At 41.9% G+C, this 19,298-nt stretch overlaps 1 protein-coding gene across 2 annotated transcripts; it reads left to right on the top strand.

The window, feature by feature from the left end:
* The first annotated feature begins 1,563 nt into the window (after positions 1-1,563).
* LOC118849591 (caspase-14-like) lies at positions 1,564-17,318 on the top strand. Of its 2 annotated transcripts, XM_036758507.1 has the most exons (8): positions 1,608-1,955; positions 9,066-9,121; positions 10,679-10,828; positions 11,783-12,008; positions 12,939-13,055; positions 15,112-15,221; positions 16,131-16,253; positions 16,618-17,318. In XM_036758507.1, the coding sequence occupies exons 1-8, from the start codon at positions 1,706-1,708 to the stop codon at positions 16,717-16,719; spliced, it is 1,134 nt and encodes a 377-aa protein (XP_036614402.1). In that variant the 5' UTR covers positions 1,608-1,705; the 3' UTR covers positions 16,720-17,318. The 2 variants fall into 2 exon arrangements, with proteins under 2 accessions (XP_036614403.1, XP_036614402.1); XM_036758508.1 differs by lacking the exon at positions 16,131-16,253 and having other exon boundaries at positions 1,564-1,955.
* The last annotated feature ends 1,980 nt before the right edge of the window (positions 17,319-19,298 follow it).

The following is a 19,298-nucleotide window of genomic DNA, read 5'->3' as shown; positions in this document are numbered from 1 at the left end:
GGAGTTCATCAGTTGGACAACAATAGGTCCCTGCCCAAGCACCACTTAATTTTAGGCTATCTTTTGGGCCCTCCTGGCTCAGAGAAAATGGAAATTGTAACTATTTCTCTTTTGTCGAGGAACTGTGAGTGTCTTCCCCTCCCAGTTTGATTTTTTCTTTTTTTAATTAAAGGGGCTATCTCTTGACTCACTTCTTAAAGAGGCCTATTCACTGAATGAGCTTTATCTCACATTGGGCACCTGAAAAGACCTTAGCCTAAAAGGGCCAGGGTCTCTCATTGCATCCTGAGTCATCTCCAGTCCTCCTGATGAATATCTGTCCATGGGACCCATATTATACAAGGCCTTAAAAGACTGATTGAGGAGTTTACACTTTATTTTTTGAGCCACGGGATGGTTATTAAGGATCATAGAATAGTCCTACACCCACATTTTGACTCATTTTGTAGATGAAACCCAAAGAGATTAAATGGCTTGCCCTGGGCCACATAGGAGTTTTTCTTTGGAGGCAATGGGAGTTAGGTGACTTGCCCAGGGTCACACAGCCAGTAAGCATCTGAGGTTTGATTGGAACTGAGGAATTTGAACTCAGATCCTCCTGACAGGAGGGTCAGGGCTCTATTCACTGCACCACCTAGCTTCAGGTACTCCTTTCAATTAAGAATTCAAACCCAGGGTCCTCTCCAAATTCCTGAAAGTGACCACCCCAGAGGGTAAGGGACCTGAAAGGTCATTCCATAAGTTTGGACTGCCTTTGCACAGAGTATCCCTTGATGACCCTGGTGAGCACCATTGGCTTGTTTTATGCCTCACTTCAGGATATTTGTTCATTTTGACTGCCACATAGTATAATTTGATTTTGGAATCCTGTCTCCTGTTGTAAGTTCTTCCAAAAAAAATATATTTTTTTCCAACAAAAGAAATGGGAAGTGTTTCAGAGAGGTGGATACTTGGGACAACTATAATGATGTAAGAAGCTGAAGATATCAGTAAAAACTTATTTTTCAAAATGCTCCGCGACGAGAAATGTAAAGCAAATTGAGGGTAAAAAAAGCCAAGTGAGTTAGGATTTGAAGAGTGGGTAAAGTTTGGATATTCTGAGTGATTAGGGCCAGATCAAGGACAGGGATTCATTCTGCCAAGTTGTCCCAAACCCTCAGTGCAGTAATGGATTAGAAATACTGTGCTTTAGAATAGGAGATAGAGCAGGGTGGTTGTAGAGGAGGAGAATGGAGAGGGAGAGTGGAGCGAGGGAAAGAAAGGGGGTGGAGAGATGAAGAGGAGAGAGGAGAGGGAGAGGAGAAGGGACGGGAGAGGAGAAGGGACGAGAGAGGAGAAGAAGGGGGAAAGAGGAAAGGATGGGGAGAAAAGACGAGAAAGAGAAAGCAGGGAGGGAAAAGGGGACATAAAGATAGAGGCCGAGAGACAGACCCGCGGCAGAAACAGGGATGCAGAGACAGGACAGACCAGCAGAGGAAAGCAGAGAGAAGAGAATCAATTTCCCGCAGCGCATCGCCACCCCGGGGGCGGGGTACGCGCTCCTCTTCCCCGCCCCCAGCCCGCCAGCCCCACGTCTTTGTCAGACCGGTCCCCGGGTTTCCAAGTGCACTGGCAGCTCGTTTCACTTTCGCTGCCGCCGCCCCCTAGCTCGGGATTGTGCCACTTCTTGTGTCCCCCTTCCCCCGCAGCCCCCGCCTCCTCGGCCATGGAGGCTCTCAGGACCCGGGTGGTGAGCACACTGGATGGCATGGGCCCGTCCGAGCTGAAAGAGTTCAAGTTTTACCTGAGGAACTCCGGGGAGGAGCCCCGCATCACCATGCAGGACCTAGATACGGCCTCCACGACCTTGGAGCTGGCCGATCTGCTGCTGAAGCGTTATGTCGTGTCCGGGACCCCCAGGGTCTTAGCCCGGGTGTTCCAGAGGATGCGCCGGACCGACCTGGTAGCTGAGTGGGGTAAGGTGGGGCTGCACGCTCTGTGCTCCCCTTTCCCTGGGAAGGAGGGTCCCGCCCCCCAGGCTTCCCTTGCACCAACACCCTCCTCCTCCCACGCCCCACTCCCCACTCCCCAATAATCGCGTTTGACCGTCCCCGAGCTCTTCAAATCATCTCATTTGTGAGCCCCAGTCGACCCCTGGCAAAGTAAGCTACTGCTCCAGGTACTCTTAGCTCCGTTTTATGGACGAACAAACCGAGGCTTAGAGTTTAAGTGACTTGTCTATGTTTGGTCACCCGGCTAGTAAGCTAGCAAGCCAGCTTCATTTGCACAGCTAATGAAAGTCAGATGCAGTTTTGGAATCCAGAGCTTTACATGTCCCCCCATCACCTTCCTGCCTCACTCGCACCTGTCACCCAGATAGAAAAGATGGAGAGAGTTTCAAACGATCAGGGGCCTAGATTGGCATTTGGAGCATAAGTTAAAAAGATTAGGACTTGGAATAACCAGGAAATAAACAAGAAGCCAGATGAGGATACTAATGTCTATAGAGGTTACTTGACTTGTCCAAAGTCACTTAGCTAGGAAGTGGGGAGCTAGGACCAGATGTGAAGTCTTCTGACTTCTAAACCAGGGCCCTTTTCAGAATAGCAGGTGTCCTAAGTGTTGCGACTAAACACTTCAATATAGTGAAGACTCATTTTGGTAGCTCCATAAATGGTTATTCTGGGGACGTCTCCCCATCCCCTTTTCCATTCCAAACCAACGAGTATTTACTCAGATTCCCTCTGTTCAGCTATATGCAAGGCAGGGGGCTAGATACCTACAGGAGTTTATAATCTTTCTGGTCCTTGGAGTTTATGTCTCATCTTATGAGACCATTGGCATGAAAGATCTCCAATAATACACTCCAATACTGGTTGAAACAGATCAAGTGCGGGGCACATATTGTATGTGTTTGGCATATAATATAAATTCCAGGACTGTGTAGATAGTCGTTTGTGTGTCTCGTGTTCCCCATTAGAATGGGAGCTTGCCTTTTTGCCTTCCTTTATACCTTTGGTGCTGAGCATAGTCCTTGGTGGGGGGGAGGGGGGGGAGCGCGGGGGTGGGGGGGTGGGGGGGTGGGGTGGCGGAAACCCAAGGATTCAGGAATCCCAAACCAAAGTTTCCCAGGATGAGGTCCCCTGGAATGAATTCTTGGACCCAAGCAATCTTTAAGTCAAGTTTGCAGAAGTTTATTTTCACGCTTATAAGCCGGCAAGGGTTCTTAGGCAACCTGCAACCCTAGAAGAGTGCAGGGGTAATTTTTATAAAGGGTTAAAAGGCAAACCAGGTCAGTTAGAGGTTTGCGTGTGGGATTAGGGAGTGGTTTAGGGCATGTTCAAGATGTGGTTAGTTCTTAAGGGAGCACACACATTTAGTATCTACTGCGCAGGCGTATTACCTAGAATTCTCTAGGAAATAGCCCAGGGTGGGTTGCTGGTGGGTGTGGTCTTTAACGTGAAACGTCACCAAGTTCACTCTAGGTCTGGGCTAAAGGGGAATCTCTATGTGGTTTCTTATCTAGGGTCTTATTAGACAAAACACTATCTCTAAAACACATGTTAGAAAGGGCAGTGAATAGTAAATATGGTTATGACTCAGTGTTCAGTCAATTATCAGCATCCAGAATTCAATCTATAGTTGCACATAGCTGCTTACAAAGGAAGAAGCAGAGATAAGTTGGGGCAGGCAGCCCTTTAGCTAGAGACAGCCTGGGATAGAATGTTTTGGGAACAAGATGTGTTTATGAGAACTGGATGTATTTTGAATTTGGGGTTCAGGCACAGGCTCCCAAGCAGAAGATGTTAGGATTTAGGGTCCAACTACAAACACCTCATCAGTGGTGGTGTGGGGGGGTTTCTTCGGTGGAAGGCAGAGGTTCCCAAAAGGGCAGTACTGCCCCATGGGGTGTGCTGGAATGATGGGGGGTCGGTAGTAGCCTCGGGTGTAATTCAGGGGCCTAGAATAAAAATGAAGGGGTGGTGAAAGTGTAAGGTAAGAAGAGAAGATAAGAAAGTTTTGAAAGACCCTTAGTACATGTTTCATCTGTTGTGTAACAGAGTCAGAGTTGCAGTGATTACCTTATTTTCCAAATAAACACACAAAATGCAATTTATAACTGATCAGTGGTCAAGTTCTCCAACAAATCTTAACAAGCAAGTGTTGGCAGGCTAACATGTCTGGAGATGTTAGGAAGTCCAGCATGCATTGGCAAGAATATGTGGGTATAATATTTTTTTTTTACAATATAATACTATGGACGCAATATTGTATCAGAGTCTCAATGCAGGAAAACCCTCACAAATTTACAATAAATTATTAATTTTAAGTTGTGTCATTTAAAAAACATTTATACTTGTTGAAATGATGCAAATTAAAAAAAAAAAAACTGTTCAAGGTTTAATGAAAATAGATTTCCAGTGGGGCAGTGAATAATATTTTTTTAAGAGGATGGCAGGCCAATTAAGTTTGGGAAACCTTTGTTGTAGAAGGAGATTTTTGGTCAGGTTTGATTGTAGTAGACTTCATCTTACCCGCTGTCCAGCTCTGCAGTTTTGGGAAAAGGCTAAGTCTGGGGTTGGCAAATGAGAAAAGAGTCAAGTGAACATTAGACCTTGAGCTTTAACTTTGGGAATCAAACTAGGATTACATCAGGGGAGTAGAAAACCTTTTGACAGCACCCTTATTTTCCCTTTTACCACCTGTTTTATAGGTATGTCTTTGACGTCCCTCGCCTTCCCCCCTTGCCTTCCTTCCACTCACCCTGTTCTCACTTTACTGGAAAGGGGATGCTCCCTGTAGACTCTTGCTACTCTGTAACAAGAAACATTTCCCATCTTGAGGCACTTTAAACAGTATCTGTCGTAGCAGCAAAGACAGTTATGGGTGAGCCCAGCTGGACCGTGTTTCCCACTTCCAGTTCTACCTTCTCATCTGCACCTCCTGGCTTCCTTTAAGTGTCAGCTCAAGTCTCCCCTTCTACAAGAAACCTCTCCCTATGCCCCTTAATTCTCCTAATGCTTTGTCTTTGATGGGAGCTTTAATGTAGCCTGGTTATATCTAGTTTGTTCACAGCTATTTGCATGTTGCCTCCTCTAGCTAGATGTGAGCTCCTTGAGGCCAGGGACTGTCTGTTACCTTTCTTTGTATCCTCAGCACTTAGCCCAGTGCCTGGTACGTAGTGGCACTTAATAAACGGTTGCTGATTTGTTGCCACTTTTGGACTATCCCATTGTCAGTTTGAAGAAAAGTGGAGTAAACATTAAATTTGTACCTAAGAAAATATAAGTTGCTTCTCTTTATTTTTTCCATCTATTCATTCATTCATTCGTGTGTCCATCTGCCTGTTGGTCTATCCATCCACCTATTTTTTCCTATTGCAGTCCTGTTTAGTCAAGCAAAACTTTTGGACAAAATACTCTGACTCTGCCTACACTTTTCCCACTTCATGATGGCTGACTCCCTCTACCCTTAACTTCCCCCTCTGTCCCATGAGACTTTTTGCATTTGTGTCTTTGGTTTACTTCTGCCCTGCCTTTTGCTTGCTTTCTCTTCCCTCCTCCCTCCTGATTTACATGGAGCATCCAGCAAATAGACAAAAGCATGAAAATATTCACAGAAATTAAAACAAACAAAAAAACCCAGGACTTAGAAATCCATCATCAAATATTTTAAAATACACACATATATACACTTACAAACATGCATACATATGTAGACATATACCCAAAAAGACACATAGCTGCACATATACATGCATACATACACTTGCATATACATACATATACTTAGATATCTATCATCATACTCATATCATCAAATATTTTAAAATACACACATATGTACACTTATAAACATGCATACATATATACGCATATACACAAAAAGATATATAGCTGTACATATACACACATACATACACTTACATATACATACATATACTTAGATATCTATCACCATACTCATATATAGACATGTACATTCATATTCATCTGTGTCAGATCATACTATACCTGTTAGTCCCCTATTTCTCTGAGGGCAGGTAGTATCTTCCTTCATAAATCCAAGTCCTTCCATATTTTTTAAGTCCATCAACTCATCATTTTCTACACCACAGCAATATTCCAACCTTGTATTGTGTAGTTATTTTGAATAGTCTAAAATAATAGGGCTGACATATAGTGTAGTTTCCCTATTTTTCTCTTATGATTAAATCTATTTTAGCTTTAACTTTGTCCAGGATCATGATTACTACCCCTGCTCCTTTTTCCCTAATAAATTCTACTCCTGATCTTTACTTCATATTTGTGCATATTCCTTATTTCCTACCCCTCCTCACTCCTCTACTTTACCTCTACCCACTACCTTGCACTCCTATTACTTAACTTGACCTGCCTCCAAGGATCCCTCCTTATCCTCCCATTCCCATTAATTTAAGCACCCTTCTATTATACCTCTCCCCCATCTTATTCCCTCACCCTCCACTCTAAAAATCCCTGTCTTATCCTCTCTCTCCCTCCATGTCCCCTTAGCCTTTTATTTCTTTCTGAATTTAGAGAGTGTCATATACTTCTAGATATATCTGTATTGTTCCCTCTTAAGCCCATTCCCAAGGAAAGTAGGTTCCAGAACTACCAGCCTTCCTCCTACATTTTATTCCTGTGTCAGTTCTTCCTCTCATATCTCATTTGTATATGATAATTATTCCTTTTACCTGTTCCTAAATGGTTTTACTTTTTAACATCATGTCATACTCAAGTCTACCCCAATCTTTCTCACAAACTACCCAGTTACTAAGAGTGTAATTAATAACTGGTGGTCCTTATCAGCAGGGGTTCCCTCAATCTTCCCTGGCTCAGACACAGACTCCCAGACTCCCAACACTGTCCCTGAAGTGAAAGTTCCTGTTGCTGGGGCCAAGGCTACCTCCCCACCCAGCTAGCCCTAGGGCTTGCAGCTTGGAGTTTCAGCAGAATAGCCTGGAAGTGTTTACTCTTCACCCTGAGCAAATCTCAGTCCTGGGATTTTTCTTCCTGTCTCCTATGATTGTCCCAGGAGGACTACTGTTCTGCCCCAACTCTTCTTTATTCTTACCACTCTGTGTTCTCCCTGAGGCATCATTTTATCTTCTTTGTGGCAGAAATCTGGAGAGCTTGGAATTTTCTGACCAATGCTACCATTTCCCCATAATCCTCTTCTTGAACTGAATCTTGTAGGGGAGGCAGGATTCTCAGAGGCAGAGATAAGGGACAGAGAATATGCCAGGTGTGGTGGACAACCAGTATAAAGGCAGAGAGTTGAGAAATAGAGGGTCATGTATGAGAAGCAGTAAGAAGGTCAATTTAGCTGGACTGGAAGGAGCATAAAGGGAAATACTGTGTAGTAGACCTATGAAGATAGGTTGGGTCCAGAAGGTAAGGAGCTTTAAATAACATAGACTTGTATTTGGTCCTAAAGGTAACAGGGATCCACTAGAGCTTAATGGGAAAGGGAGTGACACGGTTAGACCTGTAGTGTAGGAAAATCATTCTGGCTGATACGGGGGCAATGGGCTGGAGTGCAGAGAGCTTAAGTAAGGGAGATTTGAGAAGGAGGCTATTCTAATAGGTCTAGGGAGAGGCTGAACTAGGGTGGAAGAGAAGGGGGAATGTAGAAGAGATGTCACAAAGATAACATTTGACAACATATCTTATTTGGGAGTTGGGCATCACGCCAAAGGTATTGAGTGATTGGAAGGATGGTGGTACCCTCACCATAGGTAAGGAAGTTTGGAAGATGGGTATGTCTAAGAGAAAAGACAATGAGTTGTGCCTTGGACATGGCTTTTATGAGATGTCTGTGGTATATCCAGTTCAGAGACAATTGGTGATATAGGACTGGAGGTGAGGAGAGAGGCTAGGGCCATATATGAAGATCTGGGAGTCATCTGCACCAAGACTGATTAAATCCATGGAAGCCAAGGAAGTTACCAAACAAGAGCATAGTAGCTGTGATCATGCACCAAATAGAGAGGGAGGGGAGAGAAGAGAATCAGTTCCAGGACAGAGCCTTGGGATACACTCACTGTAAAGGAACATAAAAATAGGTGATGGTCAAGCACAGGACGCTGAGAAAGAGCAGTCAGATAGGAAAGAGGAGAACCAAGAGAGGCAGCTGGTAGCACAGTAGATAGAGCCCTGATTCTGGAGTTCAAATCTAGCCTCAGACACTTATTAGTTGTGTGACCCTGGGGAAGTTCCTTAACCTGTTTGCCTTAGTTTTGTCAACTGAAAGATGGGGATAAAATAGCACCTCTCTTGTAGGGTTTTTGTGAGGATTCAATGAGATAATACTTGTGAAAAGTGCCTGGTACACAGTAGGCACTAAATAAATACTTATTCCCTTTCTCCAGTATCACAAAATACCATTGGGGAGAGAGTATTTAGGAGGTGAATGTGAGAGGGTCATCAGTGTCAAATGCTGCTAAAAGGTGAAGGATGAGGATTGAGAAAAGGAGTCATTTGATTTGGCAATGAAGTGGTCACTGTGAAATCTGCAGAGAACAGTTTTTGTTGAGTGATGAAGTCCAAAACCCAATTGCAAAGGGTTGAAGAGTGAGTGAGAGGGGAAGAAGTAGAGGAGATGATTGAAGATGGCTTGTTCAGGAGGTTGGCTGAGAAAAAGAAAAAGAGAGAGAGAGAGGGAGAGGGAAGAGGGGAGGGAGAAAGGGAGGAAGGGAGGGGGAGAGAGAGAGATAGAGAGAGAGAGAGAGAGAGGAAGGAAGGAAGGGGGGCAGGGAGAGAGAGAGAGAGAGAGAGAGAGAGAGAGAGAAAGAGCGAGTGAGTGCAATAGCTAGCAGAGAAGGTGAAGGTTGGTGGAAGGTAGGAAGGACTTGGGCCTGCTTATAGGCTGTAGGAACCCATGGGTAGGGAGAGGTTAAAGGACAGAGAAAGAGGAGGGGAAATGACTGTGGGAGCAATCTGTAGGAGAACACAGGAGGGTATGGGGTTAAGGAAATGTGTGAGAGATAAAGAATATGTGGGAAAGCAACAGATAAGTAACCTTATTCTTTGTTCTTTTTTTTTGTCCATTTCCCCTGAAAATAGAAATGGCTTCAAGGATGAATTTGAAGAGACGGTATGAAAGTGATGGCCCTGAATTGGTAAATTCTTAATCTTTATCTAAGCCTGAGTAATGTAACTATCTGACAACTGCATGGCTTCTCATTCAGGCAATTGAACTGGCTGCTTAATGATAACTGTGAAAGGGTACTGTTGTATGTTATTTCAATCCCCTGTTCAAAACCTGCCTTGGCTGTCTATTCTCTGTGGGATAACATACAGACTCCCCTGTTTGGCATTTAGAACCCTTCCAAGTCTGGCTCCAACCTAACTCTTCAATCAGATTTCCTATTGCACCCCTCCATACATTCTCTAGCCAAGTCAAATTGGACTGCTAGATTTTCTCCAGAATCAGCATTCCACCAGACTATCTCCCATTCCCCCCACTCCTGTGGTTTTTCTTTTTTTACTAGACCTACCCTCATTTCTAGCTGTTACCTTATTTGTCCCCTCATTACTACTTTGTTATCTCCCCGATCTGGAAGCAAGGCAGTCAATCCCATCAGAACTCCTAGGAAAGGGGAAGGAACGGGGGGAGTCCCTGATGCATTCCAGAAAGAGGCCAAGGGATTACTTAGGGGAATAAAAAAGAAGAGAGTTGTGGAACTGAGGCATGGCTTCTCCAAAGAGTCTGTCCTCCTTGGTGTCAGTCACCCAGATCATCCTAGAGGTAGTTCTAGCCGCTAAAATGGCTCCCTGTCCCCAAGAGGCCAAGGGGTGGTGCTAAAGCAGCTAATTTATCTTAGGACAACCAACAACCAAGTGGGTCATCTTTGTCCTCTTAGCAAAATGCTAATGGGCTTGTTGACACTTTATGGGAGGAAGCCTGTCTTTGGCTCACCAACCCCTCCCCAAAGCTAAAATGCTAAGGAATGCCAGAGTTGCTGTCTTGTCCCACTCTGCTGTTTCTGTATCCCATCCTTTTGCTGGTAGGCACCTCTGGGTTGATTAATGGGAGCAGGAAAGAATAAGGTCACATCTGTCCAGTGACTTAAGTGGCATGTTCTCATTGGAATCATTAGTACCATCCCTCTGGAGTTGGGGAAATTTGGGGGATGATAAAGTGTGTCTAATCCAATGAAATCTGCTAATGTTTCTCACTTGTAGAAAGGATGAGAAGTGCCTAGCACCTAGCTAATCCATGATATTGTCATTCCTGTTCTCTCACAGGGCTACATGTTCCCCAGATAAACTCAGACTCAACCCCTACCTTACCTCAGAGTGGTATGATGTTAATTGGTGGTGCAGTTCAGGAGTTTTGTATGTGGTAGTGACACCTTCATGCCAGTTTTGTTAGAAAGGCCCTGCTTTACTGGTTCCATGTACTTCAGAATGAGTCATTTTTATTGGTAGACCTACTCTGAAAGGGAGAATTTCAGGGACTTCTAATGAAAAAAATCTAGTTACACACACCGACACACACAGACACACAGACACACACCTCTGTCCCAAAGAGAGATGGTCACTTTGAGCTCACATTTAAACCCCATCTGTGATCCCAGGAGATGGACAGATAGCATATTGTCCTGTGTGTCTAAGGTGTTATATTTTGTTATACGTGGGATTAGATTGTACCTATTAATTTTACTTACAAACAGGAATGTTATAACATGGACCAGACTCGAAAGGCTTTTGTGATGTGTGTGAAGACAGGCAGACCAGGGGCTGAACAAGATATAAACAGAATAAGAAACTGGCTTGAAGAGTGTAAGTTTGAATGCGTATCATGCATTGATCCTAATGAAAAGGTAAGCATTGAGACCACAACATTGGTACCTGACTTTTATAGCCTACTTCCTCTTTCATGAGGTCATCATGAATACTATCTGACCAGCAAAGTCTTCTTCTTTGCAAACCCTGATAAAAGAATCATGGCACTTCTATTGAGGGACAATTGTTAGGGTGTTAATGAATTCCACTACATTGTCATGGGCTTTTTTAGCCTTTTAAGTATTTCAGTGGTATTTAAGGCCTAGAGAACCTATTGTTTTCCTAACTTCTACTGTAAAGGAAAGTCTTTCTGTGTTTCAAGAACATGAATAATCCATTAATTGCTTTGATTCTACAAGGTTTGCAGAGCTGAGTAGAATTTGAGATTCATTGCCAGGTGGATGGGTTACTACAAGGTCCTCCCTGGTGGTTATCTCCATTTTGTTCCCCTTTAGCCTGGCTGATACCCTTCCTGACTGGGAAAGACAGCCCTGGGAAGTCAATCCCCTTGCCCTGGAGGTCATCAGTGGTTCTACTACTCCCAATAAATAATATTGGATTTTAGTACATTCATTCATTCAATTTTATTTTTGCAAACAAAATATGGAGATTGCATTTCCAGTTTGTGACTTGAAAATTCTTGATGAAATTTACATTAGGTGCTACATGTAGTCATATAAAATAATCTCAGGGTCCCACGCTTGTAGTAAGAATGAAATGCTTTACTCTTCCAGTTTTTTCTTGTGTCTTAAAACTTCTGTGTTCCTGAGAGCCAGGTTTCTTTTCAAAACTGCCCTCAAAGATGATGATGATGATGATGCCATCTTAGACACTCACTTCCTTTTAAGGGTCTATATTTTATGTTAGAAGATAAGCAATCAGTGTCACAAGTTGGGCAAAGTGAGGGAATTCTGAGAGCTACTCTAGATAATACAAATGGTTATGGATCCATCCTTTGAATAAATACATTTTTGCCATGCTATTTGCTACAGGAGTTAATGGAGAAATTAACAGAGTTTCGAGATGGAATAAATGGAATAAAAGATGATGTTAGCTGCTGCCTTGTTACTCTTATGGCCCATGGAGGAAAAGGCTTTATAAAAACAGTATTGGATGAAAGAGTCATCTTATCAGATATTTTTGAAATGTTCAACAATGAAAACTGTCCAGCACTTCAAGAGAAACCCAAAATCTTTGTAATCCAGGCTTGTAGAGGAGGTAAGCAGAAGGAAAAAGAACACATCATGAGTGACAGAGAATACTTAGGCTTCACTGCACGCATTTTCTTCTTGCCCCTAGGAAATCCTGACCTTGATTTTCATCCCAGAAAGACTTTCCTTTCTCTGCTACCATTCCTCATATCACAAGAAGAAATACTCATTAGCTGCCTCTTTACCTCCATAAAGATATCAAATTGTGTATGTTTCTAGCCCCAAAATACCATAATGGTAGGATCTTACAAGTTAGAGTGTCTTGGGTCCTTTTAAGTAAATCCTAGTATTTATAGATGGAAGGTTTTACTGCTTTTCCACTATGATATTCCCCTCCTACTTTTTATGGGTGTTTCCCCCATGGCTTTATCTCCCTCACTCACTTTGGGATAATTTTTTGTGGTTTCTTAGGGCCTAGCAAAATGCAGTGGAAAAGGTACTGTGTTTTGAGGCGGAGGACCTGGGTTTGAATCCTGGTTCTGTCATTTAAAAACGTACTAATAATAACTGGCATTTTTATAGAGACTTGAATTTTGCAAAGTGCTTTACTTATGTTATTCCTACTAACTCCCTCTGTGACTTTGGGCAACTCATATAACTTCTCTGGAGCTCGGTTTTCTTATTTGTAAAATGAGGAATTGGGCTAGATTATCTCTAAGTTTCCTTCCAGTTACAAATTTATGGTGCTTTGATCCTGCTAGCTTCTAACATGGTGAAATTGCTAGTCCCTGTCCTACCAATTCTGAGAAATGTTACTGTTCATACATGGCTTGCCTGGCTTTTCTGGAGCTATTGGGGCCTATGATTGTGAACTACCCTCTCCAATGTACATACAGTGACATGGGTTTGTTTTTAATATGTTCATTTGGCATTGGAATCAGATACCTGGATGATTGTTTACCTCACTGTCTATTCATGTCTAATGTCACAAAAACAGATAGAAAAGATGGTGGTGTTGTTCAAGCTGATGATGAAGCAATGGAATTGGATTATTCAGAGAAAAAGCGACTGCCCACATTCAGTGATTACTATATCATCTATTCCACCCAAGAAGGTAAGACAATGAATTTTATATGTTGCTGAGACATGTTAAGTGACAGTGATCATGATTGTTCAAAATCCAGTGGTAATTTAGGTTTCGCATGTGTAGTAAAAGTGTTCTTCCTCATCACCCTGTAACCATAGATCACCAAAGACTAAAATGATTAATTCCACTTAACATCTGTTCAATGGACAATTGATTCAAACCACTAGGGTTTTTGGCTTTCTGGTCAACCATTTGTACCTAGGCAAACTCCCACTGGCTCTGTTTAACATTTCAATCTCTTATTGAGATGAAAGCAAAGATGGCATAATTATACAATTTTCAGATGACACCAAACTGAGAGTCCTACTAAGTTACATGTCAGAATGATCTCAACATGCTAGAATTTTGGTCAAAATTTAGTAAGATGTAATTTAACAGGAATAAATAGAAAGTCTTAATTCAACCACATAATCAAAATATAGGGGAGATATAGCTATACATCTGAAAAAATATTTGGGTTTTTTAATGAACTATAGGCCAAACAGAAATCAACATTGTGTGATATGGTAGACTGAAAATGTGTTAAGAGAATGTGTTCAGAAATTGGCTGATCATCCCACTGTCCTCTCTATGGTCAGAGCACACCTGAAATATTATGTTTAGTGCTGAGTACCTCACCAGGGTGCTAGGTGCTGCAGTGCCTACTGTGACAGGCCTGGAGTCAGGAGGACTCATCTTCCTGTGTTCAAATCTGCACTCAGACACTTACTAGCTATATGATCCTGGGCAAGTCACTTCACCTTGTTTGCCTCTGTTTCCTCATCTGTAAAATGAACTGGAGAAGGAAGTGGAAAACCACCCCATTATCTTTGCCAAGAAAACCCCAGTGGGGTGTAGACAGGACTAGAACGATTCAGCAACCACCACCTCATTTTAGGAAAGACATTGATAAACTGGAACAAGTAGGAGTAGAGTGATTAGAATGGTGATGTGTTTTGAAGATTATTTGGGGATGTTTAGCTGGACAAGAGAAGGTTGGGGGTGACATGATAACTGTTGTCAAGTATTTGAAGGACTACCATATGTAAGGGTGATTAGATTTATTTGGCTTGGCCCTAAAGGGCAGAAATAGGAAGAGTGGGTGAAAGCTGAAGAGAAGCAGGTATAGGTTTGATGATGGGGAAAACTTCCCCATATTTAGAGCCATTTGCAGAATAGGCGGGTTTGGGAAATGATGGGAGCCTTTACCCTAGAGACCTTGGAGCAAAGCCCTGATGACCATTTAATTGTCAGCCATATTGTAGAGTAGATTCTTGTTCAGGGATAGCTTGGACCAGATGGCTCTTGACATCCTTTCAAACTCTGTAATTCAGATAGTGTGCATGGTCTCCTAGTGCCCCCTAGGATTAATAGAATAAGGCATAAAATGCAAAGGCATATTTTGGGTTACTGTCAGTAAAGCCCACCAAACAATTAGTGCTGTCCAAAGAGGAATTGGCTACCTTAGTGGATAGATAGTAGGTTTTCTCTTACTTGAAGTCTTTGGGTGAAGGCTGGCTGACCGTGTGCTTGAGGATATTGTATAGCACATTCTTTGGTATGGAATCCCTTCTTACTCTGAGCAGGATGCTCTAGGGACTAGCCAGTTACCTTATAGGGTCTATGCGAGACTCTAAAAGTTGTAAATTCTTGGCTGAAGCATCACTGGGAAAATATAGGCTAGGCTTCAGATAATATCTGGTATCCTTCAGACTATTTTACTAGACAGTGAGAGGCTTTTTCTGGTTCTTGGCCCACTATAAATGAGTTACTAATCTCATCTGCCATGGATTCTGTATAGGCTATGCATTGAGACTTCTTAGTTAATGGACTGGAAAGCAACAAAAGTCCAAATATGGGACAACTCAATGATGATTTAGAAATGCCCTGGGGTTTATAGAGTGAAGGGGTATCTTTCTTAGTAAAAAGTTTTTCTAGATTCCGCATGTGTGTGTGTGTGTGTGTGTGTGTGTGTGGATGTGTGTGTATTTTTAGAACATATTAGTAAAAAATATAAACAGTATTTTCATTTCTACACTGGTAGATTATGTTGCTTTACGCCACCCAAAAAATGGTTCTGTGATGATTCAAGAAATAGATGAAGTCTTTCGGCAAGGGAGCAAGAAGCTGCATATTGTGGATTTTTTTACTCAAGTGAGTTATTGATAAATGGATTCATGCTTCATGGTATGCTATTTTTTCTCCACTAATTAACAAGCTTTTATTTCACACTATCAGCATATTCAGTGGAGTTCCCTAAGTAGGATTTGTGTATGTGTGTGTGCATGAGGGCTGGGTGCCTGCACTCTTCCTTGAAGTCTTTCTCCTCCTGAGATGATGTGTTCTTTTCTGAACTCTTTTCTCATGGTTATTTTACTTCCTCAGTAGATTTTAGACGTCTTTTAAGGCAGGATTGTGCAGCCGCTGGTGACCTCAGTAAACAAGGGGCTGAGGTTTTCATTAAGTAGTCATTTTTCACATTTTCACTCTCTCATCCCTTTCTATCCCATCAGTGTCAAATTATTGTCTATTAATGAGAATGTATCAGACTGGAAGTAGGAAGAACAACTCAGCCCCCATGTTCTTTGGGCTGAATGAAGGGAAATCAGTGTCAAGTTTATTAGAAATCATCATCATCATCATCATCATCATCATCATCATCATCATCATCATCCTTTACATTGCTATCGTCCTCTACAGGAGAATTGTCTCCTCCCAGACAATTCCAGAAAATCCTCCCAGGCCTCGAGCCAAGACTGTGGATTGTTAGGACGACATCTGTTACATCTGTCCTCTTCTGTCCGCTCATGCTACAGCACCTAGTTAAGACCCTCCTTAGTTCATGCCAGGAGGCTGCAGTACCTCAAGTGGTCTCCCACTTTGCAGTCTCTCCTCTACACAGTTATCCCAGTAATCTTCCTGAAGTATTGATATCAGCATGTCGTGCCCCTGCTGAAGAAGTTTCAGTGGCTCCCTATTGCTTTATTTGACATTTAAAGTCCTTTACATTCTGGCTAACTTCTCCCCTCTCCCCCCCTCCCCTGCTTTATTTCTCCATTTCAGCCAAACTGGCCTGCTCTCTGGTCCTGTAGCCTCAGACCCTGTCTTTGTCTCTTCCTTGGAATTTACTCTGTCTTCACTTCTGCCTCTTGGAATCTCAAGCTCTGGGTTACTTCCTATACAAAGGTTTTTACTTAATCTTCTGGGGTTCTGCCTTAATCTCTCCCCTCCCCCATCACTTTGTCTTCATTTTGCATATACTCTGTATATGCTTATTGATGTGCATATTTTATCTGGCCTTAGAATGTTAACTCCTTGAGGGCAGGCACGTTTCTTTTTGGTCTTTCTTTCCTCCTTGCCTGGAATTAGGCCAGCTTAGAGCGTCCTGAATGCTTCATAAGTGATTGTTTAATAACCAATAAACATTTATCAAGTTTGCCAGACCCCAAAAGTGGCAAAGTCCAGCCCTGCCCTGCAGAAGCTCAGCCATCTAATCGCTGAATTGAATTTCACTCATTTTCGGGTGTAATTTGTGCTTTTTCCCTCGCAGGTGAACAACAGAGTGGTGCACACAGACTTCTACATGAATAAGAATCCTGTAAAGGTGGTGCTGGTCATGGAGTCCACTCTCACCAAAGCTGTGTACTTTTGACACTTGGTGGAAGAAGACAAGGTGGAGGATTTAAAGTACAAAGAATAATTTGTTTATGCAGTAGCATTATGCTTCACACTGTATAAAACACTAGTCCTTATGTACGTTGGTTGGAATCTGCTGGGGAGGTTGCTATGATGTACACATCCTAGACGGTAGATGAGAGTGAGAACAGATGTGAACTAAAGACAGAGGTCTCTGTATAGGAGTTCTTTCTGTCAAAAGATGAATTTCTCCAATTGTTTTTTTTTTAAATTTATTTTCATGTTTCTAGGATTTTTTAAAAAATGTTTTTTTTTACTACTTGAACTTTTAATTCCTTTTATTAAAAAAAGTTAAACCTTTGTTCCCTGAGTCATTTCAGATTCTACCGGCCACAGGAGGATAGAAATGGGCAAAATCAGTCCCTGACATCAAGGAACTCTCAGTCTAATGCGAGGGACAAGTAAATGACCGTGTTTGTGTAGATATGTGTGCAACTATTTGCATATGTGTATATTTATGTATAGATACATATACACGTATTTATACACATATGTACACACCCACACATGTGCACAGGGTGTTTCAGCTATTAAATCTTAAAACTACATGAAGAATTTTGGGTACTGTGATATATACTTCTCTGTGTGTGTGTGTGTGTGTATCCACATATATGCAGGTAATGAAGGATGAGGAGACAGGATGAAGGGGAAAGGGGGAGGGGTGAGGGAGAGAGGGAGAAAGGAAAAGGAGAGAAGGGGAGAGAAGGAGAGAGAGAGAGAAAGAGTAGGGGAGAAAGTAAATGGAAGGTAATCTTAGAGAAATGGCACTAATGAAATGATGAGGAAAGCCTAATAACTAACATTCATATGACTTTTTTGGACATCTAGGTAGGAGTGGTGGCTAGAACACCAGGCCTGGAGTCAGGAAGATCTCAGTTCAAATCTGTGCTAGCTGTGTGATCATGGGGAAGTCACTTAAATTCCTGTTAGCCTCAGTTTCCTCATCTGTAAAACGGGGATAATAAGGGCATCTACCTTTCCAGGGCTGTCGTAAGGCTCCAATGAGATAACACGTGTAGAGTGCTCAGCACAGTGCTTGACCGATAGTAAGCACTATATAAATATTAGCTGTTGCTATGGTTTGTAAAGCCTTTCTGATATAGTGGCTCATTTAATCTTTACAGCCACCCTGTGAGTTAGCTGCTATTATCACATCTGGATTTTACAAATGAGAAAACTCACTAACAAAGGTGATGAGACTTGTCCAGGGCCACAAAGATATTGAGTGTCCAAAGCAAGATTCGGATTCAGTCTTACTGGCTCCTGAATGAAGCCAACTTATTCCCTTTTTTCAGCCTGTTGAGGCACACACCTCCACCCTAACTATTCTCTCTCTGCCTATTTTAAAATTTTATTATTTATTTTCAACATTCTTTTAAAAAATATATATTTTGAGTTCTAAATTCTCTCTTTCCCTCCAGCCCCTCCCCAAGACATTGAGAAGGCTGGCAATATATCAATTATACACAGGAAATCATGCCGAATATTTCCATATTACCCATGTTTAAAAAAGCAAGAAAAGTAAGGAAAATTTAAAAATTATACTTCAATTTGCATTCAGAGTCCATTGGTTGTCTCTCTGGAGGTGGATAGTATTTTCCATCATGGGTCCTTTGGAATTGTCTTGTCAGAGTCGCAGTTGATCATCATTACAATATTGCTGTTATTGTGTAGAATGTTCTTGTAGTTTTGCTCACTTCACCTTGCATCAGTTCCTATGAATCTTCCCCGGTTTTTCTGAAACCATCCTGCCTGTCATTTTTTACAGTACAATAATATACCACAGCTTGTTCAACCATTCCCCAATTGATGGTCAATCCCTCCATTTTTAATTCCACTTAGCTATTCTCTAAGGTCTCATTCAGGCCCCACTTCCTCCATGAAACTTTCCTTGGCAGTTTTAGGAAACATTGGTTTCTCCTCTTTAGTGTCTGACAGCACAATTTAGCATTTGCTACATACTGTCTTATTCTCAAATTATTTCTTAATATTACAGGCACTAGAAAAGGACTGAAGCTAAAGAATCATCTCGTTCAATCCCATCATTTAAACAGATGAGAAAACTGAGACATAGAGGTCACCCAACTAGTTCATGATCTTTCTAGGTCTGGCCCTGAGTTCACAAGCTTATAAGAGCTTTTTCGGCAAAGAAGCTGAACTGTTATGTAAGATATATCAATTCTACCAGTAACAGACCTATTAACCTTTTTTTTTGATGAAAATGCAGATACATTTGGGAGGAAAATGTGATTAGAGTCGTAGAAAATTGTCCCTTTAACTCTAAGTATTGTTATAAAAATGTGATTCTTTGATTCAGGGACATGTCATGAAACATCAGATTTCTGTGGCCTTTAGTGAAACTCCGTAATGTATGCAAAATGGAAAAAAAAATAAAATGACTCTTCCCCCAAACCTTAAAAGATGGAAATGACAAATATTAGTCACAGAATTTCCTATCAAGGTGCTAATGACACTGTAATTTTTTTTTACATTTTTATTACCTTTTATGTCACTTTTTCCCCCTGAATATATTCT

Source organism: Trichosurus vulpecula, chromosome 5, assembly GCF_011100635.1.
Source record: "Trichosurus vulpecula isolate mTriVul1 chromosome 5, mTriVul1.pri, whole genome shotgun sequence".
Taxonomy (NCBI): Eukaryota; Metazoa; Chordata; class Mammalia; order Diprotodontia; family Phalangeridae; genus Trichosurus; species Trichosurus vulpecula.
The sequence above is the reverse complement of the archived record's forward strand: the minus strand, read 5'-3'. Positions and strand labels throughout refer to the sequence as shown.

Coding starts and splice junctions, on each gene's coding strand:
- LOC118849591 (XM_036758507.1), top strand. CDS start 1,706: ATGGAGGCTCTCAGGACCCGGGTGGTGAGCACACTGGATGGCATGGGC. Junction 9,122..10,678: donor AAAGTGATGGCCCTGAATTG/GTAAATTCTTAA, acceptor ACTTACAAACAG/GAATGTTATAACATGGACCA. Junction 15,222..16,130: donor TTGTGGATTTTTTTACTCAA/GTGAGTTATTGA, acceptor TCTCCATTTCAG/CCAAACTGGCCTGCTCTCTG.